Here is a 26,003-nt window from a genome sequence, read left to right on the forward strand (position 1 = left end):
CAATCTGTGGTTACTCATGCTCTTCACAACGGTTTGAATCACTATACGCAACTGTCTCAATGGCATTAAATAGAAGTCCTTGATAATTGATGTACATGTGTAGGTCTTCACTTTCAAGGTAATGTAGAGGGTACGCAATAGGGCCCAAAATTCTCTAAACCATCTGCATAAAAATAGATTGACCTTTCTTGTTCTCCAGGGACAGTATGGACAACTTAAAACCCTCTCGATTATGTAATTGTCCTATATTGTTCTCTGGTATGCATTCTCAAATATTCTGTTTGTGACATATAAAGCTTTCACATTGAAGCCCTCTGCTTTCAGACACAAGTATGATTTTGTTTACTTCTACAAATATATACATCCTCAAAGATTGAGAGATACCATATTCAGTAGTAATAAGCACCAGATGATCCCCAGGTGATATTTCTAGTCCACTCATTTGGAGATTTTAATCTATTCAAAAAAATATGCCTGATTCAACACTAGACATAGGGCCTCATTACGAGTCCGGCGGTAACCTGCCGTTTTTTCCGGCTCGGTTACCGCCGGACTCGTATTACCATTCTGCCTCCGTGATTCCTGGAATTACCGGGGCATTACAACCCTGGTGACCCGGGAATTCTGGAGGCGGAATTCGGTAAATCCCTATTCCCATTGAGTCCCATAGGTCCCATAGGATTCAATGGGAATGGGGACAATGGAAACACTGGCACCATCTCGTGATGGTGCTGGTGTACCTCCGCCTGCAGGACTCGAGATCACCCGGTATGGAAACAACAGTGGCGGTGGGTTTGACGCCACCGTTATTTCCATACCGGGTGACTCGTAATGAAGCCCATAGTTTTAATATCATCCTTTGTCTTTAAACTTGAAACTAGTTTGTTCATTGTACCTAATGTCATCATTCCTATACTGTACTTTTTTCATCCCCACCATTATCTGCAAGGAAGCTAATCATACTGCAGTATGATTTTCATACATTTCAGACATGCACATTTGAGTTATATCATTAAATAGATTTCTTTTGTCACGTTTTGCTTTAGGGTGCAGCTGGTTTCCCTGGTGCTCGTGGTCTTCCTGGACCCCCTGGAAGTAATGTAAGTTTTTCTTAAAGGTGTCTATCATCTTCAGCATGTTAATACTTAGTGGTTTGGGAGTATATATTTCTAAATTGTCTGTTAATTTATGTTGACGAGTGATAAAATACAATAAAATCTGAAATGTGGGTGACTCATTCTACCAAAGATATTATAATGTATGAAATGGTGTTAGTACTCCGAGGCTATACCGGAGGGGTAACTGCCTGGCACCCGAGTTAAAGTCCCAAATGAAGCAAAGGCATTTAATGAGGGCACCAGGATGCTGACCCCCGGTATAGCCCGTGGAACAGGTTACTAACAACATTAGAACCCCAGGTTGCCAATCCAGTAACCTGGGGTGCTGATAGCGGGGTCTTTTCTGTGAATTACCAGGATGCCTCGCATCGTCCTGTTCATTTGTAGAAAATACTGTTCCAACATAGCTGCCACGAAGATGGAAGGTGGGGCTCCTTACGAAGCCCTTCTTCCAGGTCTGTGGCAGTCGACAAATGGAGATGGAGAGAAGCTGCGGCGGCGGTGGGCATCGCTGCCATAACGATAAGGTAAGTAGGGCTGGGGAGGGAGGTAGGGGATATTAAAATAAAAGGAAGGGAAGGCAGGGTGGGTAGAAGATGAAGGAGCGTAGCGGGGAAGGTAGCCTGTGGGTTCCATGGAATGCGGTCTGAGATTAGCAGTTTCCACCCGCAATCCAGGGAACCTTATTTGCTGCACCCCCCTACCCTGGGTACTAATGAAATTAATAATTGGCATTTCACAGATTGTTTACTGAAATCCTGTTTGTTTATATTTATATATAGGGTAACCAAGGGGCGCCTGGTCCTTCTGGAGGCCCGGGCAAAGATGGGCCACCTGGTCCAGCTGGTAGTACCGGTCCTGCAGGCAACCCAGGAGGTGCTGGTCCTAAAGGTGAACCTGGACTTCAAGGTGAAAGGGGTGCACCAGGTTCAAGAGGAGAAGCGGTGAGTACTCAAAGGTGGAAGACAGTCTGTTGATATCTATAAATACATTCAATTACTCCACATCACTATTAAAGCAGAACACAACTATTCATCACATATGTTAAAACTTTGAATATTATTTCACAGGGTGCTCCCGGTCCTTCTGGAATTTCAGGGCCAGCTGGGTCACGTGGTATTGTAGGACTTCCAGGACAATCCGGCAGGCCAGGTTCACCAGGCATGCCCGGCCCCAAGGTAACATATATGCTAGTTTTTTTATGAATTATTCTGTAGGTGAGGAGCAAACATCTGTTGTGTATAGTGAAAAATAAAAATATTGTGTTCATTTAAAATAGGTTGAATTGGAATCATAGGAATGGTGAGAGAGAGTTTAGATGATGTCAGGGATGAAGCAACTGTAGATGCACTATTAGTAACATACATCAGAAGATGGAAAGACTGATTTGAAATGGACTTTCTGAAGTGTGCAACCAAGGAACCTCGATCGTATGGAGTGTGACAGGTACTTCAGCAATCTCACTGTGGTTCCGGGAGCTTCTTCTAGGTATAACAAGAGCTAGGTGCACCCTTACTCTCTAGTCCCTGTTGACTTACCAGCTAAAACCAAGCGACTGCTTACAGAGAACCATCCTATGTTCGGAATGGGGACAAGGGGCTCCAACTGGAAAGAGCAGTCCCTCAAAGTCCAGCGGACTTCCAGCAGCCGACACTCCTTTTAATACAACATCAGAAATCTTAGAGGGCTGGAGGGCAGGGGTGGCAATAGTGAGGAGGTATCACTAGGAGATGCCCTGGAGCAAGCCTGCTTTTTAGATTCTGTGTATGTTTTCTATTCTTAACAAGATTCTTTTCCCTTTTACTCCTTGACTCATACTGGCAACACAAGCTTTGCCCTCATTCCCTCTCATCGTGATTTTTCAGAAGTGTGCCTGGAACACATAATAACCATATGTTTTTCATTTCATCATTACAGCTTTCTAATTAAGGTGCTGTGATCCAATGGTCAGGGCAGGGTTTTCACATAAAGGTCCTGGGGACATGAGCCATCGCCCTAGTGTAGGTGCACCTACACAAGCAGAAATAGGGGGTCCGCGCATCTTATCAATGGGAACTGTCATTTGGTACCTCGCAGCTCCTGTAGGGAAATGGGGCATCATCATGGACTGAACACACCTCCTGTAAAATGGTTTTGGGCTGAATGTTCCCCCTGTGCCTGTACATGTATTGCTCACCTTCGACCAGGCCTTAGACATTGCTTTTCCACGTTCATTCAAGTAACCCTAAAAGGCAACAGGTTTTCCATTAAAGAAACATGAACCTTCACAGGCCTGAGTGAACTGTAAATATTCCTTTGGAACACTGAGTGGTAGGGTTTGAGGTAACCATTACAATAATATGTGCTGCCTTGTGTCCACATAGACGTGCTCCATCAAAAAACGTCTATCACTGATAGCAGGTAAGCTCAACCACTAAATGAAAATAGTCAAATTAGACAGCAATGTTCCTACTTTGAAAATAACATTGGGTGCACATGTCCAAGTTAATTCTTGCAATTCATGATCACAATATAAGTTAAGGGACTGCTTAAAAAAAAACAGAAATCATCGCACAGAGTGTTCTGCGTATCCAATCGACAATAGTGTGGTGTGAACCAGCAGATGTCTTTTAAAAGTTAATGCCAAGGTTCTGGGTCAAGATCACTAGAGGTATTTGTCAGAAAATTGTGTCTTTGCAAAGCAGACATTGACAGCATTTAAAGAAATACCAACAATGAATCCCACTGCTGAAGAGGGCTATGTATGTCTTCTGCTGCAAAAGCAAAACACCTTGCATTCAACGATGCAACACCAACGCACACGCTGTGTTTTTTCTATACTTATAAAGGTTCTACTTCTAATTAGAGTTGGGATGTTAGAATATTCTCTCCCACCCTCTCATTTAGTACCACTGAACATATTGACCTGTCCCTCCTCCCCCTTTTAGGGAGAAGATGGTAAAGCTGGAAGCAATGGTTCACCCGGAGATCGTGGAAATCCTGGCTCTCCCGGACCTGCCGGACAAAATGGCTCCCCTGGAGAAGCTGGGAGGGATGTGAGTGAAGTATTCAGATCATGTGTTTGTTAAAAGTAAGATTTGATGGGATGGCAACCATTCAAATTGCTTCAACTAGTTTGAAGGGTGTATAGCTTTAATCAAATGAACTCCTAGCTAATGCAAATATCAACTAGAATAATCATATGAATGATTATGTCTGGTTGAATTGTTTGCATCTTATTGTTTATTGAAATCTCTAGATATCCAGTGTTGGAGACTTGATTTCAATGCATACATTTCTGTCCTCTTTAGGGTAACCCCGGATCAGATGGCTTGCCTGGGCGTGATGGATCTGCTGGCACCAAGGTATGCAGACAACAGCACCTTCTATCATTTCAACTTCTCTTTAATGAACAATAACTTAAAATGAAGACTGTTCCTTGAATGATACTTTTGTGTTCCCAGGGGGATCGAGGTGAGAATGGTTCTCCTGGTGCAAATGGCGCTCCCGGCCATCCCGGAGCTCCAGGTCCAGTTGGTCCAGCTGGAAAGTCCGGAGAAAGAGGAGAAAGTGTAAGTCTGCAAAATATTAAAAAAGTCCTGTTACTTTTAGTTCATGTCACCCTTGAATATCTATGACAAGCATAACTTTGAAAAACATTGATTGGTCCTTCTAAACACTATGGGCCTCATTAGGACCCTGGCGCTCCCGTAATGAATGGTGCCGGTACGGGACCGGCACCGTTCATTACGGGATGCCATATTACGAGGCCTGCTAGCGGGTCCCGCTTTTCACGTCTGGTCTGACCAGATGTGAAAAGCGGGACCCGATAGCAGGCCAGGATGCTAACAACGGGCCTGTTGTTAGCATCCTCCCCATTCCCATTGAGCCCTATAGGGCTCAATGGGAATGAGGATTGATTTTTACAAGAAGAAAAGGGCAATTACCGCCAAGGTCGGCATAACCCGGTTATTGCCTTTTTCTTGGACCCGGAAAAAAATCATTACCGGCGGCAGCCATGCCCTTAATAAGGGCAAGGCTACCGCCAGGGTCGTAATGAGGCCCAATATCGGCACTTTAATTTGCTGCACAACCTATCCATATATATGTTTCTTGTCCAACCGGGCACAAGAAGGTAGCATTTTCATCCACTGGGGAATGATAGTTCATGTGCGTTACCATATCCCTGCAGTCAAGATTGCCCTTTGTAGTGCGAGTGCTTTGAAAGACTATTGTCACAGTGTTCCTAGGCAGAACTAGTGTTTATAAAAGTATTTGCCTCCCTGCTCCTCCTCCTCCCAAGCCACTTCAGTCAGTGCTTAATCTGAATCCCTGGCAAAAAATGGCTGGGCCAGTTAGTGCTTTACAAGCCACTTTTCCGTCTGAGTATAAGTGGGGCTGACACATGTTTGGCTACATTACCACCAGTATATGTTCTGGCATTAATCCCACATTCCTCTTTCATAAAGAATGTGAAATAATGTTTTTTTAGAGGTGAAACAATTCATCAGGGATGTTAATGTTCCCATTTAATGAAAAGGTGGTATCTTTGAGTCATTGGGCCTCATTATGACCCTGGCGGTAGGGGGTTAACGGGGCCAGTAGAGCCGCCGGCCCCGTTAACCCCCTACCGTGGCATTACGAGGTTTGCTCGCGGGACCCGCTAAGCAGACCAGGATGCAAACAACGGGCCCTTTATTAACGGGCCCGTCTATTGCTTCCTCCCCATTCGCATTGAGCCCTATGGGGGCTCGAATGGGAATGGGGATGTACAGGGCCTGGATTCCTGGAATGGGTAAATACCGGCCCCTCCCAGGTAAGAATGGCCCGGTATTTCCCCATTCCAGGAACCCGGACCCGGTACCCGGAATGGGGGTAGTCATGACACAAATAGCGGCATGGCTATCTCCAGGGCTGTAAGGACCCCCATTATATTTGGTGGTCTGTTCTAAAATGGCTGCCAGAATGAAACCAGAAAGAAACGTCAGTTAATAAGTAAACGTTAACATGTGTTGTTTTGGCACTCCTTGTCTCTCTTCCTGCCCTTTAAAGAGTCTTTAGACTACCATTCATGTGGCTGCCTCTTGTGATGTAGCCCCTCTTTGTATTTCCCAGTTCTTCAATGTGATTTAACTCTGTTTTAAGTCTGGCCTCCAAAGTAGATTAGAAAAGAGGGACCTTGGACTATCTGGCCTTGTTGAGAGGTATCCCAGGGTTACAGAAAGAAGTTGTTGTCTTGTAGCACAGTGGTTCAACAGCCTTTGACTTCCCTGCCTCGCAGGGCATATCTTCCCAGAACTCCATGGGATTTAAACTAGGATGTTTTGGGCGTGTCATCATCAACAATAGATTTATTCAACTTGTAGTCATCAGGTAGACAAAATGCTACATACATAAAATAAATAAGAACACAAAGGTTGGAATTCAAGCACAATAGACTCATCAGAATACTGCTTGCATGGGATTTTGTTGAAAGGTGATCATTAAAAAGTAAAAAATTCAGTGCACGCAAATAAGCAATACAAATTAATCTTAATAGGTCAGTCATAGAAATCAATAATCAAAAACAATTGTCCCAATAATGCCTTGCTTCACATTTTCAATCGTTTCTTTTGGCATTCTTCAGCATGAAAAGTCTCCTTAACCAATCTTGGTGGATGAATTTAGCCACAAAGCGCACCACATTATAATCTTGTGCAGGTTTAGACATTGCCATGGCATTCTCAAGTGGCAAATGTTATGGAAGTTTAAAGGTGGTTTAAGGTACTGAGCTCTGAGGTCTCTAAAGGAAGGGCAGAAAAATATAAAGTCTGCTACTCATTGCTGCCACCACATTCATAGCATGCGCAGCTGCGCACTTGAATGCATGACCTAGTGAACATTCAGAGTATCCATTTTAAACCTGACATACAGTCAGCGTGTGTATGTAGGTGAAACAAAATCCAAGTACTCCTCTTACCCGAAGTCCATCTTGCATAGCAAATATGCAAGACCTGTTGAGAGGCTTAAACATGAAGCCTCCATTATTGTTCTAGACAAGATTAGGGCTGCATGTCCAGCAATGCCTTTAGTTTAAGCATTCATGTCTAGAGGGGTTTGACAGAAATGGTCTAAAACAAGCAATGCTAATAATGATTTAATATGCTGAAGCCATGGCAGCGCCCTTCCTTTGACCACCACGTTCTCTGTATATCTTGTCAAAGGTAATTTTCGACATTGCCCCTGCACCCATTCCAAAGATGTATGTGGAAGATAGGGTGAACATGCCCTCAACCCCTATTTTCGGTTCCCTTTCCTTTTGCCGACAACAGTTTTTTCAAAGTAATGTTTTTTCGAAGAAATTATTTTGAAAAAACTCATCAAATATTTTTATTTTTTATTATTCCTACACCAACCACTTCCCCACCCCTTTTAACTCCTTACCTCCTGTATATTAGATGTAGTGAAGTAATTTTTTCATTAAAAATGACTTCGAAAAAACACCTGTCGGCAAAAGAACACGATACTCATATGTTCAATGGATATATCATCAAACATAGCTGTTGGAAAACTGGTGTGTATGTTCATGCTTGCTTCTCTTCTGAATGTCTTCATGAGATCATCATTGCACAAGTGCCTAGACAATAAGAAATCTGTATTGTCCTCCCTCACTCTATGAAATATGCAGTCCCATTTTCATGAATAGGCCAAAGCAAAAACATAAGTGTCATAAGCAGTCTATATACCATGATTTTAGATGAAGTTATTATGGCTCAATTCTTGGAATGTCCATAGCAGACCAGCCAATCAGTATTGAGGAGTTCTAGGCACTAAGAGCCAGTAAATTACCAGAATTCCTCTTCCCAGACCGGCTCGGCTGCCTTGAATGTTCTCCCCACTGTACACTTCCTCATGTGCCCTGTTCCACGCACTCTTTCTTTTTCCCTCCTTGGATGCAGGTTTTGCATATTGCCTCTCATTACTCCTCGTGCTGGCACCTATCTGACTCAGAGCAGTCCCTGTACCAAATCTCTCCCTTTACTGGCATCTGCACTGTACATCTCACTACACCCATTCCTCTTTTCTTCAGTGGAGGAGCCATTTAGCCTCTTGTTCACCATTTTAGGGCCTGATTCATGGAATTATCTGCGTGGAAAATAGGGTACTTGCATGCGCAACTGCACGCAAATCCACCTCTGTCGATTCATGGAATCAAATGCTCTATACTTTTCCCAGACTTGTGTGGAATTCACACTTGCTCGGCATGTTTGTGCGTACCGCCGAGGGCCTTGCACAAGACTCCAAGCAGAGCATGGGCGTGGCTTGCACAGAGGGCTGGGAAGGGGGCGGAACACCAAAAATGGGGAAGAACTTGCAAAACAGTGGGCATTCTGAGGGACAACCTGCAGGCAGTCCCTCACATGCCCACAATTGTGCAGCAGGAGACGTATTCATGGATTCGATTGCGCAACGTTTCATCTGGGAAATATCCACACAAGTCCTTCATACGATCTGCCACCCGACGACAATCGTAAGTACATTTGCGCGTAGGATTTGCAGCGTGCAGATGGTGTTGTATGTCGGATTTCAGGGTGTGTGTACGTAATCGGGTTCCAATGTAACTTAGGGATGTATGTAAACAGTGTTGCAGGGTGCAGGAACATTTTTCGTGGGTTTGCACACCGATTTCCCGAGTTATTGGCGAGTTACGAATTTTTATACGCATGTTGTCGAGTGCCAAATACAGTTACAGTGGACACCACTTAGGGTCCCCGAGTCACAGGCCTGCTTACGGGGGACCCCACACACTGAAGGGTGCATGTATTCTCACCCAGGGGAGCGCGGAAAGGTAGCTTCTCTGGCTGTTTATGCTTTGCGTGTGTGCGTGTCGGGAGCATTCTGTGACTTGCCAATACGGTTACTTTGTGCTGTGAATTCCTTTAATACACGGGGGGCGCATTTTTCTTTCTGCGTGCAGACTCGCGCAGCGTCCTTCTCGGCGGGCGGCCCTTGCAGGAATTCTGCCCCAATTTCCATGAATCGGGCCTAAGTCTGTTTTACACCTCCTAGGCTGTGCCTTAGTTCCCTTTAACCTGTGGCATACTCTCACCTTCCGTTCCTCTCCCTGGTGCACTGACTGCCTCTACCTGTGCACCGGTCCCTGCCAAGCCCATACATGATGATCTGCTTCAATGTGGGTGAATTCCAATGACAAAAGTGCACTTGAAGAAAGTCACATAGGCCCCTCTTCTGTTTTCATCTGGTTTTTTGACACTTCAATGAACCTGGACTGGTGCTAAATGATTCAGACCCCTCGGGCAGCGGCTGCACTGGACATTAGGCACTCATCGCCCTCTTTCACAGTCTGTAAGTTAGACATCGGGGCACCTAATTGCAAGCACTGTCCCTTCCATTGGGTGCTAATGCTTAATTACAAAATAGTGCATGGTTTCTACTTATCCTTAACCAGTCTATGTAGCATGATATAGATCAGTAACTGAAAATGCATAATTTATTTTTCCCCCAGACATGAACAATGTTATTTTACTGATCTAAGAGATAGGCACCAAAGACTAAACCAGGGATATCATACAATAAAAGTTATCTTGATCTTAAAATGGATGTTTTCTGGAAGAGTGCATCTACATAGTCTTAGAACAAGTATTTTTTTCTCAGATACTTAATGGCCCAATCTTAAGCCATTGCCACAAAAGTAGCTCTGAAGAGTCGAATTTTCGTAGGGTCTACTTGCCCACGTTATACAATGTACCTAAAACTGTGAAAATGTTTCCAAAGTGTGTACAAAAGGGAGATCAGCAATACATTAAAAAATATATATAAATTATTTTTTGTTCTTAATGATGTGTCTTGCTTTCTTTCAACAGGGTCCGGGTGGCCCCGCTGGCCCTGCTGGTCCCGCTGGTGCCCGTGGCGCTCCAGTAAGTACATTTTCCTGGTGTTGTAAACAATGTACCACATGATGGGGCTCCGCTTGTGTTCCCAATTTTATATTTTAACTTTTCTTTGCTTGATTTGAAAAGGGGGTCCAGGGTGTTCGTGGCGACAAAGGTGAAGCTGGAGAACGTGGCACTAATGGAATAAAAGGTCATCGCGGATTCCCTGGCAACCCAGGCACCCCAGGTCCTCCTGTAAGTACATTGGCAAATGTGGCTGTGTTATGTGCCCGCCCACTTTTATTGTGAGAGCATTTAAAAACCTTTGGAAAAGAAAAGCATAGCATGATAGACAAATTGCTATAAACTATGGGGATATGTTCCACCAAGGGCTTCTGAGTGATATCTGACAGACAAGGAGAGCAAAGTTGACATCACTAGGAGGTAAAATGCACCCTGTAGTTGAATGCTAGCCATCTTTAACGTTCTGAACCCCTGTGCTATCACGTGAGGACAGGCATTGCAGAGGCTGCAGGGCGGAGGCTTGAGGGTCTATTTACAACACAAAACACACCACAGGCCTCATTTCAAGTTTGGTGGTTTGCAAAGAAAGGGTGGTAAAGTTGTGGTACTTTCATTTTGGTCACTTTACCATAACCTACCACACCACCAGAGTCCAGGTTTGAGGGCAAAGTAGAGGATATGCATGCCCCGAATCCTCAAAGGGAGTCCAATGGACACCAGGAATGGGGATCATTCTGCCAATGGTAATCTAGTAATCAGGCAGATTTACCGGGATTGTCGTGGCAGGTGTGGTGGAAACAGTAAACACGTTTTTTGCAGGAACTAGTGCCAAACTTGTAATGAGGCCCCAAGTTACCTCTCCTCACACCCCACAGCACCTTAAAACTGAAAACAAAACACATGGCAGAGAAAATGCTGTATCCTCCTGCTATGAGATCATGACCCTCATAATCCTCTGCTGTGACGTCACACCAGGGGGATACCGCATTTAGAAATGGAAATAGATGCCTGTGGCCGTATGTAACATTACAGTGTAAACTGTGTTCTGTATATAGAGGCAAAAGCAGATGTACCTCAATTTTGATTTGAATACAGATATCTAGCCAAGTTCCCATTAATATGCGATTTGGAAGAATTGCATGATTTTGGGGGTGCGCGGTCATCTCCTCATTGATCGGTCTAGGCTTAGAAAAGCATTAGACACCACCTTGTGAAGCTTTGGCCCAATTCCAAACACTGATGCTTAACTTGGAAAATGTCTTTCCTGCTCATAGATTTCCTAAGCGGGACCTGCGAGAAGTGTTGGGCTGGGTCACCTCCTATGTGTTGTTTCATTTTCAAGACACTAAGCCCCACATTTCTGTTAATTATATGATTCAGGGTATTTATATCATCTGGTTGGTCACATTCAACTTCAGGTGATGGCACCATGGGTAGAAGATTGAAGCGGACTGTCTCAGCGCTATGTAAAATGCACACTATTCTTCTCAGGCTATTGTGGCCTCGCTTCACATAGAATTAAGCGACGATGGCAGATATCCTAGTTTCAACTTTCAGAATTCATCAAGCTGTTTGGATTCAAGTGTGATATCAAATGTATAGCGTACTCATTCACTATGGGCAGGGTTCCATGTGATAATGTTGCTGGCAAAATGCTTTTTTTTCCCTCATCCCTAAAATTCTGTCCCCAAATATTCGAGGAGGGATATAATTATATATTATTCCCTCCTTTGACTTTCTGGAGAGTGCATTTTTAGGGAAATGTTGCAACCTCGTGGCCCTTTCCCCGGCAACATTATCACTGGACACCATGGACAGATTCATATATTTTTTGTTGTTCTGTAAATTGTAGTCAACACTTTGTAAGTGATAGTCTTAATGCTATAATTGAAGCCTTTCCCATACCTCCCAACTGATTCAAGCAGTTGAATGTGGTTTGGAACATCAGAGTGGGTAGCTTAAATCATATCACACATTGTGTAAATGCTGTAGAAGAGGTGTTTAGGATGTGCTACACTATGTGTGCTGAGTTCATTATTATATCATTTCATTTTCCTTCTAGGGCAATGCTGGCCAACAAGGATCTAATGGCAGTCCAGGATCTGCCGGTGCTAGAGTAAGTCAAACAGTTCATTTGTGGTACAATGAGGTCTGGTTACTGAAGGAGCATAACCAATAGCTGAAATGTGTGTCCACTGTTAAAAAGAAGATACTTGCAAACAGTATTAAGGTCCTATTTTCTTTATTGTCGTCGTTCTTTTAGGGTGCTCCAGGACCTTCTGGTCCCCCTGGTAAAGATGGTCATGGTGGCTATCCAGGTCCCATTGGTCCCCCAGGTCCTCGTGGAAGTAGGGGTGAAACTGGACCAGAGGTGAGTGGACAGAAATCCTATTTGCATTGTGTTAAGTGTGCTTGTTGTACAAAGTACCCATTTAGTGTGAGTTGGTTTTGAAACTTGCTAGACTACATCTGCCTTCAAAGAGGCTAATCCATGCATTCTTTGAGTTTCGAACATTGACCTGCATGTGCCTTTCATAGGGTAAATGGGCAGCTTGCAAGCTTCTCAGAGTAAGTCATCTTGCTGCTGTTTTTACAACAATATAAATGTTCATTTAAATAATGTAAGGTAGTACTCATTCATGGTCATTATTGTGTTGCACGTTAGCATCACACAACCATTACATTGAGGGCATGGGAACCTCGCTTCTCACTCATTCTGTCATGCACTGTGTGCAAAGACATGCACCTTGGGTGCTTATTTTGTGTCTGGATGCATTTGATGTGTCTATACTTTCACTGTGGCTCTTGGAGCACAACAATTAAAATTGTTGACCAAATCATTTATTAACTTAAATTATGAATCTTTCTCTTCAAGTCAGCTCAATGAAAAACAATCAACACACACCTTTCTTGTGATATAGATTTGAGTAGATGTGCAATCTTTAATTATATTGAAACATAATCATTGAGAATCTATTTGAAAATGATTGATGATGGGCAAACAAATTTCATTCAATAAATTAATAAAAACAAATGCTGAAGTCCAAAGCAATCCTTCACCGAGTGATATTTTGTTGCGGGAAGTCTTCAATGGTGTAATTTACTCCACCAGTATTGCCTGCCTCCACCGTCATTCCAATTCAAAAACACTATATAGAGTGTATGTCTTAAACAAGGGTAGTTGCAGTGTTGTGATCGATTGTGGTGTAAGACGTAGACCAGTTGAACCTCATATGTGCAGTCATTTATGTAAGCTCGTCATTTGGAAAATTGAGCTGTCCAATGTTCACTACAAACCTATCCTACTTGTGCCAATCATGCGTGTAATACTGCATGTGTTTGCTTTTTATGGGCTTATTGATTTGTGTGTGCTTGAGGAGTGGCACCCCACCTTTTCTTAAAATCCTATCAGCTTTGTTTTGGTCATGAAGCATTGTAACCAAACATTTTATAAGAGTGCTGTAACCCGAATTTGATCATAGGCATAACTCCATACTGGTGCCATTTAATACCTATGACAGCAATCTCGTTTGATCGCAGTAAACTAGAACCGAGGAATGTTATTATTTTTCTTCTGGTTTGATGCTCTTTCTATACATTTTCAAAGTGTATGGTTCTAATATCTGCATGTACTATGTTTTAATGATCCAACATTCTTTAAGGGAAATATAGTATATATATTTATGCTCTCATTTTCCTAGGGTTCTTCAGGACAGGCCGGTCCCCCAGGACAACCTGGACCACCAGGCCCACCCGGTCCATGCTGCGATGGTGGTGCTGGCCAACTTGGGCCATACGGAATTGAAAAAGGTCCCCAACAAGCTCCATACTATGGGGACCAGGCAGCAGACCAAAGAGTTAACAATGATGAGATCATGTCTTCTCTGAAATCCATTAACAACCAGATCGAAAATATCATTAGCCCCGATGGTACACGAAAGAACCCTGCTCGCAATTGCCGAGACCTGAAGTTCTGTCATCCTGAATTAGAGAGCGGTAAAGTATTATCTATTTCCCATATTGTACCATTTCAACATTTGATTGTCAAATTGGATTGAGCTTGATAACGTATGAGAACTAATGCTGTTCTGTGAAAGCAATGTTATGTTCATGATTATGGGGAGACATGCATGCAATAGCAGTAGTCTCTGATCCCAGGTACTTCAGTTTTTAATTTGGCTCCTTGCTGAATCTCTGTTAGTAGCTCCTGCATGTGGGGCTGCCATGGCTTGAAGGTGTTGCAGAGACAGAGCCCTCTGACTTTGAGAAAATGCCCTTTCCTTGCAGTGGTTCCTTGATAATTTGGCCAGGAGACCCACTTCAAAGTCCAGATCAGCCAGTATATTTAATCTGCTCACAACCTCTGGTCCAGTGAAGCACATTAGAAAGTGCACGTTCATATGACCTCTCTACACAGCTTCTTTGACATGCTAACCTCCCAATGTGATCCTATCCCGATTTCCTGCAGAATAGGCTGGGTGTCTCCGCTGGCCCTCCTTCTGAAGCACTCCTTCCTCGTGCACACATGCCTCTCTCGAAGCCCTTATGTGCGTGACTCGGAGCACGCAGAACCCACATGTGGGTTTGCCGAGCCCAGAAAGGGGCAGACAGACCCAAATGGGGGAGAGCAGAGATCAGGCAGTGGTGTCGAAAACCCAATTAGGGGTGTGCAGATATGCGGTTGACTTGCATCCCGTACGCATGGTGAAGTGACATGCATTTCTAAGGATGTGCAGAGCAGCTTCCCAGTTTGCAGAGAATAACAGGTGGTGTTCAGAATGACTGAGGTTACACAGAGTGTGGACAAAGGTGTGCAGGAAGTGGTTAAGAATATTGGTGCACTGATAAGCGTAGCTGGAGGTGTATAGTATATACACTACATAGAGTGCATACACTGTGTATAGAGTGTATGTGGTTGAGGTGTGCTGGGTGTGGGTCATTTTTCTGTACTACATTATTGCAGCTCCTAAAATCTCAGCTATCAGGAGCACAGTGGTCTACTGACTAAATTATCTCAATTTCTAAGACTGTCCATGTTTTTTGTTTTTAGAGTAACATTGTTGATGTCAAGTATGCAAACACAAACAGCATCTCTGCCATGTCGGGTCACACTGCTCGTCTCTCGCTCATTATAAACCTCTGAATTCACATGTCAATAACTAAGCCTGCCGAGTCTCAATGCATTCTGTTGCCACATAGGGCCTGGTTTGCAAAACGTGTTTCAATGGGAATTTCTACCCTTTTGTAAATAATCCCTTAATGTCTTCACTATATTACTAGAAAATGTATTGTTATAGCTGGCAACAATTGTAATGCCACGCACATAAACATGTTCTGCATGCCATATCTTAATAATTAACCTATTAATAACATTTCCATACAATATATTGGGATGTACAATGTGTCCATTTATTTTCTCATGAAAGAAAGGAAAACATTCGAGTAGGAAGGCCATTCTGAAGAAGTCGGCTGCATTTGGTACAAAGCAGTATTAGGCTCAGTGGGAATTGTAATGGCACTCAGACAGTGGTGTTAAAAATGGCGTCATGTTCATTTGCACCATTTTTTCTTGTTATTGTGGTGAACATTGAAACGAGGTGATTTAATATTTTAACATTTCCATTCTTTCTGAATCTGTTTCCAACCGTGCTATTTCTATGCATGAGGACAGGGGCCAGTGTCTGGTATTACGGTCAAATTTGAGTTTAGGAAGTCCATTTCGTGGAAGTTCTTGCCAATTTTCTGTAGTACGGGAGAAGAAATACTCCAGAGGGGAGTCTCATGACGAGTACCTCAGAATGCTCTGTTGTGACAAGTACGATATTGAGAAAGCAGAGGTTTTGCACCGATGCATGTTTAATCACCTCTTTGGCCAACACCTGAAAGGTTTGCTCATTAAACGTTGTCCTAGAGGGCACCACCTAACTCATTTTGTTTTGTATTTCGCACATCTCAGTATGAAATATATCTTCATATAGATATATATGGAAAACACTTTAGTTGCAGGGACGTTAAGGTGAGCAATACATTTTAACAAAACCTTTGAAATTCAAGGAAAAAACTTAAGTTGCGGGTACGTTAAGGTGAGAACTTAATGCAACAAAATCCCTGAAATTCAGCTAAAGCCACCTTAACTTTGCGCCCTGTGTTGCCCATCCTATGAACACAATGATGACATCACAGATCACATCACTGATGACATCACTAATTACATTACAACAGTATCCAGCATTAATCATGCCCTTCCGCCATGGTCAATGTTCATGACCAACTATATTTGGACACATGAATGGGTACTAGTCATGACCTTCAGTTATGGACAGTGGTCCCAACCTTCACCTATGTGCACTGAATATTTTAAAAGACTAACAGGCTACCAACCATAGATTTTGGCCTTTAGCAGTGGATACAGCTTTCAACCGTGTCCACTGTATGTTATATACACTGATCAGGCACTAGCCATGGACTTTAGCACAATACTGGCCAGTGGCCACAATCTTTGGCTGTGCCTTCTATATATTCTAACATATAAATGGGCCACATCCATGGCCTTTGACCTTGAGCAGTTTGTACATCTTTTGACTATGTCCACTGCATATTTAAAATAATAAAATGCAATGAGCGATGACCTTTGGCCGTGCCCACTGTGTATTGTACAACACTAACCAGCCACTAGCTATGGTCTTCAACACAATACTAACCAGTGGCCACTGATTACAGCTTTCAAAGGTGCCCACAGTATATTTTAAAGCAGTGATGGGCTACTTGGCATGGCTTTTAGCCATGCACATTGGTATTTGAACAATAACCGACAACTAGCTATGGCCTTTGATGCTGACCAGTGACCGCAGCTTTTGTCATGGTCAAGTCCACAGCCTAAATTGTTATTAAGGTAATCAAAGTTTTCATGACCTAACTTAAAAATGATGGTATGTCTAATTCCATTACTGATATAATCAGTTATATACAATGTAATTGTTGTCACCAGTGATGTGATTTGTAATGTCATCAGTGTTCGTATACAACATGTAATTAGTGATGTCATAAGTGATGTGATCTGTGATGTGATCATTGCGGTCCTAGGCTGCGCAATGGGGAGCGCAAAGGTATGGCGGCTTTAGCTGAATTTCAGGGGTTTTGTTGTGTTAAAGTCTCACCTTCACGTCCCTGAAGCTATTTTTTTCTTTCAATTTCAAAGTTTTTGTTACAATGTATTGCTCAACTTAGCGTCCCGCAACTAAAGCTTTCTCCTTGAATATATATATATATATATATATATATATATATATATATATATATATATATATGCAGAACAGGTCCCTTTGCCAGAGGTGATATTGACATTTTAGCAGCCGCTTCGCTCACACGTGCTCCCACGAAGGGTCTGCATGAATGTGCACAATTTGTGTGCATCCCCAACATTGCCATTCCCCCCCCCCCCCAAATCATTTTTAGTCAGTACTTCAAGAAACGTACATTTCTACCACAAAACACACTAAGGTTTGTACTGTAACAACTATGGATGCAGTGAATGACAGCAATATCACCGGCCACAACAGCTTTACTTATGTGTATTCTAACCTGTGTCTGTCGTAGTATCAGCTGTCGAAGTGGGCGGGAGCGGTTGGGATCGGTGCTCCTCTACTTTTTTAAATTAAGTTTTAATGTTCCTATACTTTCATTTAAAAAAGAAACTGTTCCGGAATGGTTTTGTTTTAAAATAAAAGTGTAGGAAGAAGTTGAATCCTGCACTTCAGTGCACAGCGCCGAACATTCACTTAAACAGCAAGCGCATTTGTTTAGGGGTTTGTATGGCGTGTGGGAGGGAATGTGCGATGGGGTTTATGGCGATCCGGGACAGGCCAACATGGAGAGTAGTTCCACTACTTGTTTTCGTACACTTTGACTATAGTATACAATGAAAGGTGGCACCACATTTGGTTTGCATTGCTGTAGGAGAAAGACAACACTACTATTGTAATGAACGCCACAGCTTCCAAAGCAGCGGACTATTTCCATTGTTCTTTCGGTTTAATCAATTTATCAGAGAGGAGGATACCATGAATCATGTCCTGTTTGGGTTACCATTGCAACACAATTTTTAAAATTAAGCAGCTGGTGTAGTGCAACCTCCCCAGGGCTTCAGCCAGGTAAGATGTCCAACAGTACACAATGGGGGGCCTGTTACTAAATTCTGCTGTTAGTGATGTAAGTTTGATAAACCAGGCAAATATGAGCCATTCCGTTCCAAAACACTCCTGAGCTCCTCAGCTATCCTCCCCGAATGCGGGTATACATAGGGTTAGGAGAGCAGTTTGTCATTTAATTTGCCCATGGCAATGGAACCTCGGATTTACCTGTGACTGTTTAATCTTGCTCTGCACATAGATCTGAAAGGTGAAGGATCTATGCTGGAGAAACTCATTTCACCTCATGAATGTAGCGTAGCTTTGAGAAAAGCCAGGTGTTGAGTGTTTCGGGATTGCAATTTGTTCTTACAGTTGAATATGCTTACAGGAGTGTTTTACATAACGCAGCCAACTAAGTTGTTATTCGGTCTTGTATCTATGTAGGTGATTACTGGATCGATCCTAACCAGGGCTGTAAAATGGATGCTATCAAGGTATATTGCAACATGGAAACTGGGGAAACCTGCGTAAGATCAAACCCGAGCACTGTACCCAACAAGAGATGGTGGACAAGCGCATCAAATGACAAGAAGCATGTTTGGTTTGGCGAGTCTATGAATGGTGGCTTCCAGGTAAGATGTGATACAATATTTCCATCTACACAGTAGCCCTTATCTTCGGCCTGGCTGAATACCGCAGATAAGGTGACTGATGCACTAATACATATGTGCATCCATGCCTGTTGACACACATGAACTTCTGACCTGCTGACTTAGTCACAGCTCACAGGATGTAAGATGGGAGGATCCTGCCAGCTTTTGAAGGGCGGGATCTCTCAGTGCCCGGCAACTGTGGTGTTGTTCCCCCAAGCAAAACACTTCCCCTTCCAAAGTCACTGTACCTGAACAACAAGGGTGCTAAGCCATTTCATCCTAGAATGCAGTTCCTATAATGAAATTTAGGGCAGTCTAGCATGGACATATGGACTCATTTTCTATAAAAACTTAATTACGTTAACACTGTAACATAAGCGGCTCCTTGCTGCCAGATTTTCATCATTTACGCTGCGTACATGCTTGTACTCCTCCCTTTGCCCTTCACATTTGTACTCTGCAGTGTAAAGTGAGTAACTGCTGCCCAGCATACTGACATGCCAGGCAGCCTTTATTTTTGTTTGTGAGTGCTGCTTGCCATGCTGCCATGACAAGAGGTGCTCACAAATGAAATGAAACCCTCCCTGACATACTCGCACGTTGGGGAATGTTTCATTGCAACTGGGAACACTACTTACCATGCGCGCATGGAAAGCTCTGTTCCCAATTGAAATGAAACCATGCCCAACATGCAAACATGTCTGGGAGGGTTTAATTGTCAGTGTACACTCTGCCTGCCATGCATGTCAGGGAGCGTGCACAATAGAACCCTTTGGGATCCACCTGCTTAATGCTTGTGCATAAAGCAGGCGGACCCCATAGGGAAACCCATGCCGGAGCAGATGCTGGAGCATTTGTTTGGCGGAGAGGAACGGAGCAGCGGAAACGGAAGTTGCGTTCTGTCTCTCCTCTCTGCCATTCAAATAATTGAAAGTGAGCCGTGGCATGATTGCAAGGCGTTAAATCCTTACTCAAGGCTTTTACGCCGTGCAATCACCTTGCGGCTCAATGGAAAATTAGCCCCATTGTGCTTCTCTTGTGTCAAATGCTTATTAACTTATATTCCTCTATTTATGCCAACAACTCCACAGTGCACTTTTTGAAATCGTTCCCCAACTTCCATTTTATCAATAATTTTGGGGACCATGCATGGATTTCCAATGGATAGTTTCCAATAATAATGAGAAAAGTGAGCAATACATTAAAGATCACATGCAACATCGCAGCACGCCACAGGCTTTCCCATAGAACACCTGCATACATGTATTTCCACAATATTCCAGACATATTTCCCATCTCTGCTTATTTTCATCCGCTAAAACAAGGCGGACATGAAACATGCAACGCATATCGACAAACGGGCATGGATTTAAATATATATTAAAACATGTACAGCAAAGTATTATACCGTAGTTCCTCCAGCAAAGACATTATAAATATTAGTATTGCTTCTAAATTACTTTTAACAATGTTATGTGCTGTTTGATGCTGTCAAAAAGTAAAGACATTAGAAAATGCAGAAGAAGACTGATTTTAATTGATTTAGTTCCCCAACTTACTCATTTAATTCAAAAAAAGAAATCCTTGTACAAGTATAAAAGGGCAAGATTAAATTTCAGCTAATGCGTTCAAATATACATGTGTACTATTTTTTCGTTGTAAATGTTTTCGTTGTAAATTCATTCTCTGTTTTGTATTCGTTATAATTACTGGATACCTATTTTTCTTTTATGACCTATTTTCTAATCTGCACCCTTTCTAGTTAGTGCATTTTCTGACATTGACTATAGCATTATGGGTATTCTGTACACATCTAAATATTGAGATTTCCTATTGCTTCTGCAGTTCAGCTATGGAGATTCCGAGCTTCCGGAAGATGTCTCAGAGGTCCAAATTGCATTCCTCCGAATCCTTTCCAGCCGCGCCTCCCAGAATATCACCTACCACTGCAAGAATAGCATTGCTTACATGGACCAAGAGAATGGCAACGTCAAGAAAGCCGTGAAGCTCATGACTTCTATGGAGAGCGAGCTGAAGGCTGAAGGCAACAGCAAATTCACATATTCCGTTCTGGAAGACGGCTGCACTGTAAGTTAAAGAAGTACCCAAGAAAATGATGAATTTGCTTTCGACAGTTGGGCTACAACCATAGATGTGGCCAAACACAAACTTTGTTCATACCTTCGAAGACCTTTCTGTCTCGGGGTGTACAAAGTCTAGTTCTAAATTCAATCAACATTTTACAAAATCCCAGCATACAAAACAGTGTCTTGCCTTTGATGTTGAAATAGCCTGTCTGATAGCACTGCGAGTAAAGCGCTGGTTTTGACATCTGTACAGAGCCTGCTGATGCAGGTTCGAATCCTGTCAGGGCCAAACTCAGCCTTTCATCCTTCTGAGGTCGATAAATGAGCACCACACACTTTGGGTCATAATAAGCAGTGCTCAGATGCCTGAGGGTTCGTATACATAAAGGGATCCCTCGCCAGTGACCAGCCCAGGCAAACACCAGCTCCAATAAGATTTTCAGAGGGCCACCAAGTCAAGGGGGTTGAGTATAGGGTTTTTCTTGGGCCCTTTCCACAGGAAAGTTGTGCATTTGCGGTGTCGCCTCAGTAGAAGATCAGCTTCTGACAGTCAGCTGTAGTGATAGAACCCTAGCCCAGGCGTGTGATTTTCCACCAATCTGAGTTCAGCTCATGTACCTGAAAGTGAACAAGATGTTGAAGATTTCAGAAAATGTCTTCTTCATTTGCAATCTTCAGTGGACTGGTAGGACTTATGTGACTTTAAAACACGGGCGTTCATCACAATTTGGGAAGGCAATTAACTCTGCTGTCACAACCTTGTACCTTTAAGCTGTTATCTCAAATGTGCACATGGAGTGTCCTCTTTGAGATGTCCGCCAGCAGCACTTAAGCTTCAACGTGGCAACCAGGCTTGCCTAAATTTACAGGTTCTCATTATGCACGTCGCATGGATTGTTAAAGAAGGTGTTAAGACAGGTAGATATGTGCTATGCCTTTCTTTACACTTTCTTTAGTGATCTGTGGGGTTTTCAGTTTGTTTTGAGGCAAATTGGGGGTATTGAACGAAAGCAGCCATGGATGTCACGCTTTCCTGAACTACCTCACAGGAACACGTGGTTTAATGCCGGCTGGATGTTATGTTATGATATGATATGATAGTTTATTTATATAGAGCCTATACACAATGTGTTTCAAAGCGCTTCACGGCAAGGGAGGGATCAAGGGAAAATACAATGACATTCTTACAGGCCATGAACAACAAGAATGTGAAATTAACTATCGTACTCAGCCTGACGACATTTCAGATAGTGCAAGAGCAAAAATACAGATGGGAAGGAAATGGGAAACAGACAGGCGACTACAGTACTAGGCCTGACGACATTTCTGGTAGAGCCGGAGATTAACAAGAGGTGAGGGAGGGAGGAGGAAAAAGGAGGGAGAGGAACAAAACAAGCGACTATCGTACTAGGCCTGACGACATTTCAAATAGTGCTGGGGGCGTGTTTTCATGCAGTGTTGAACCAATTGATTCCGTCCGACTTTAACCCTGGCAAATTCAGGCGCATTTCATGGAATCCATTGTAAATGTCTTCTAACAACGATTAACTGCAGGATGAATTTGCACTTCACCACAAATGTAGTAGAAAATCAAGGTGAAAAGCGTAATTACCAATTTTGTTAAAATGATCCCCACAAAATGTATTTTAATTTGGAGAAAAAGGCTTAGTTAAATAAATATGGGCATGGACCTGCATTTCATTGACGTCTGGTTTTGTTTTCATTTTTTTTCAGAGGCACACTGGCGAATGGGGCAAAACAGTCTTCGAGTACAGAACCCGCAAAACAATGAGGTTGCCCATCGTGGACATTGCACCCTTGGATGTTGGCAGCCCCGATCAGGAATTTGGTGTGGACATTGGCCCAGTTTGCTTCTTGTAAATGAAAGGCACCGCTTACCTACTATATCCATAGCAAAGGTTTCACTTTTCATCCACATTCCCTCTATTTCTTCTTAAGATTCTCACCCGGTACAACGCATCGACTGTACGTCAGTTATTTATTTCCCGAAAAATTGCCGAAATGAAAAATAAAGAAAAGATTAGGTCTTAGAGACTATTTTTTGGAGGGTTTTTGCTACTACGCAAAATAAAATGCAAATGCTTTTGCTCTATTTTTTTACCAATACTTTTTCACAAAATGCCTCCAGTGGTGCTAAAATAAATGTTAACATTTAGACACGACACTGAGCTATATACCTTTGAATGTTCGCCATGTTTTGAATAAGCACTGAGGAGTCCCAATATCAAACTTGGCCCATCTTTCCTAACCAGGATGAAGCTCACCAAACTAGCAAGAAGTTCCTTGTTTAATCTACCTCATCATGGACAGAAACTGGGCTAAGTTTGATGGCTCACTTGAAACATTCTTAAATAAAAAAATTAAAACACAATTCAGTAGATTACTGTTATTACAAAATATATCTGTACCAATCAGAACTAAGTACAGCAGTGTGTGGGCACAGAATGCCCAAATGTCCTTTTCTTCATGGATTTCTACTCCATGAACCTTGGTGCTTTTGTGCTTTCCTGTCATTGTTGGCCGAGACCACTACAATAGGGAAGTGTCAAGAAGAGAAACGCGATGGTGCTATGCTGATGTGCTTCCACTTTCCGACACTGCAAATCAGAATTATTGACTTCTACTAAAGTAAAGGATTAACAAACCGCTCTTGTTCACATGTCTCTAGTCAGATTGTTGCTGACACGTCATTTGTTTGTGGTCTAGCTCCCTTCACTTTGCAGATGTCAATGTAACATTCACACTTGTGGGGGGGCCTTTGCCACAATCCTACAATTTGAGTGTGCAAGATAATCCATCAGTGTAAGCTTCTTGTCTGGTTGTCATTCCATTTCATACAGAAATACATAATAAATGTTTTTATTAAAAAAAGTGAATGTTGTTTGATGATGGTGTCCTTCTTTCAATATGTTTCTATATGCCCAAATCAGACCGAAAGCACTGTTCTGATCATATTCTGCATTCAAACCGGCTGATCCGTCCTTTTATTTTCAAACTGTACCATCATTTGGGGAATCATGTTCAGTCCTGGACTAAGCCGACTGACCTGCAAGGTTGTTAAGATGGATTTGTAGAATCTGGCCTGGTGGACAGACTTTAAGAGGCCACCCAAGTTATAGTGAACAGGGGAACTCTGAGAGGTTAGCCAAACCCAATCAAGGTAAGCGTGGAGAGTCGTCGAGGCTTAGTCGCAGAAGAAAGTGTGTGGAGTCAGGGGTCCACAATTAGTCCACACAGTGAAGCACAAAATATTTCAATTTAGACAGGCAAGTACATACATTCCCTATGTATTAAAGGCCCAAAAACACAGAAGAAAATGAAAGAAGCAGGTAGTAATATCATATAATACTCAATTATCAAACTTATTTACAGTCACTGTTAGGTTTTTAGGAATGCATACAATAACTTAGACATCTAAAAGAAGAACGCACTGATGCAGTACAATGAAACCAGTTCACAAGAATGATGCCCTAAATGTATAAGTCAAATCCCTATGATGTGTGGGGCCTTATGTCCAAATATCACAAAAACATCTTCTTAGCAGAAGGGACAGATGTAGGAAGAATTCTTGTGGAGAAGAACATGTTCCAGAAGATATTTCAACAAGTTACAGGTATGTAAAATATTATTTATGTCTTTCAGATACAGGCTTTTTGCTACAACAATCAAAAAGCATTGGAATGGAATAACCAAAGTTTATTCTAAGGTTGATTCTAAGGCGAACCGGGGGAGGTGAATGCTTTGCAATTTCTTACCCCCTGAAACCGATTATCCCAGATGACTACGTATGGAGGTAGGTTTTCCACCTGTTGGATCTATAAGACGATGCCCAGGAGCTGCAGGTGCCAGGATTCTTTTGGTTGGTTCCAGGAGCAAAGTGCAACTCTTTGTGAAGAAGACATGCCGAATGCACGATGTAGACTTCATCAGGATACTGCAACAGACGGGAGAAGGCGAGCTTCAGCAACAGCTACCACACACGGGCAATATCAGGTGTCTTTCCAGTTGTGGTTGAAGAAGACCAACCAGAGCAGGATCTCTTAATGCTGTGATAGTGAAATTCGACAGGAAGTTGACTTGTAGCACAGGCTTGTGACCATCAAAGTTCTGGCAACAAACGCAGAACAGTGACAATTCTACTGAGGTAGCCCACTGGAGAGCTGGCCAGTCCATCAGATGGTCCAGAGACACTTCCAAAGGCTCAGGATGGCTGAATCCTCAAGAATGCGTTGAGATGGGTTGGTGCCCCAGTTGAAGGATTGAAGCACCGCTAGGGCCTTCGAAGATCAGTTAGTCCAGCAGGGGCTCACTTGGCCAAATGCAGGAAGGAATGCCTGGCTTCTTCGGGAGTCATCCACAAATCTTTAGCCAGCTGCTCTTCTACACAGGATGCTTGGCTCCACCGGTGATCTGCTAAAATGGATGCAAGAGTCCTCTTCTTATCCAAAATCCTTGCTGGAGTAGTAGTCTAAACAACCAATAGAAAGCATATGCACCATTCAAACACCCAGCAGTGGCCCAATCATGGACCACTGGGGGGTTTACTCATGCTTCACACCAAGACTCTCTGGCATCACAGATGTGGAGGGTGACCCACAGTTCCACCCACTAAAACAAACACAAAAATGTGAAAGGTACATAAAATATGGAGGGAAAGGTGTCTGAAGAGAATCTTTCCTAACAAAGGTCAAGGTGGCCTACTCAGATGGCACAAGTATTTTCTACTAAGCCATCATCAGCAGCTTTCAGAGGCTTCCACAAAAGTAAGCTCTTCCCAGGCCTTTGAGTACCAAGAGAGAGATGTCTTTACGGGAGGGCAAATGGGGCACCTGCCTTGGCATCCCAATCCTGTGAGGGGCCCCCACCTGATTGTCTGATGGAAACAAGTCAGTGCACATTTTTTACAAATGACAAATAACAGATGCCATGATATATCCTATTGTGTTGCTGAGGACATGAACCAGCTAACGGGCTATTGGCAACTAAATAGAATTCTGATCAATTAATCATGTAACGCATTCTGTGTTCACTCTGGTGCATACAGTGTGTTCAATGTCACGCTCAGACCTCTTAACTAGTCTCTCTTGGGAACTTTGAAGTCAGTAGACCTACAAAAAAA

The 26,003-nt window shown here is 42.9% G+C and overlaps 1 protein-coding gene across 1 annotated transcript in view; it reads left to right on the forward strand.

The window, feature by feature from the left end:
* COL3A1 (collagen type III alpha 1 chain) overlaps positions 1-23,760 on the forward strand; it is a 120,061-nt gene extending 96,301 nt beyond the window's left edge. The window contains exons 38-51 of the mRNA XM_069615628.1: positions 1,047-1,100; positions 1,901-2,062; positions 2,189-2,296; positions 4,046-4,153; positions 4,409-4,462; positions 4,562-4,669; positions 9,962-10,015; positions 10,118-10,225; positions 12,057-12,110; positions 12,258-12,365; positions 13,696-13,990; positions 18,568-18,755; positions 20,622-20,864; positions 22,598-23,760. Of these exons, the coding sequence (XP_069471729.1) occupies positions 1,047-1,100; positions 1,901-2,062; positions 2,189-2,296; positions 4,046-4,153; positions 4,409-4,462; positions 4,562-4,669; positions 9,962-10,015; positions 10,118-10,225; positions 12,057-12,110; positions 12,258-12,365; positions 13,696-13,990; positions 18,568-18,755; positions 20,622-20,864; positions 22,598-22,744 (1,791 nt within the window). The 3' untranslated portion in view covers positions 22,745-23,760. The remainder of the gene's footprint in view (positions 1-1,046; positions 1,101-1,900; positions 2,063-2,188; positions 2,297-4,045; positions 4,154-4,408; positions 4,463-4,561; positions 4,670-9,961; positions 10,016-10,117; positions 10,226-12,056; positions 12,111-12,257; positions 12,366-13,695; positions 13,991-18,567; positions 18,756-20,621; positions 20,865-22,597) is intronic.
* Positions 23,761-26,003: the final 2,243 nt, after the last annotated feature.

This window comes from Ambystoma mexicanum, chromosome 9, assembly GCF_040938575.1.
Source record: "Ambystoma mexicanum isolate Mex_15411 chromosome 9, UKY_AmexF1_1, whole genome shotgun sequence".
NCBI lineage: Eukaryota > Metazoa > Chordata > Amphibia > Caudata > Ambystomatidae > Ambystoma > Ambystoma mexicanum.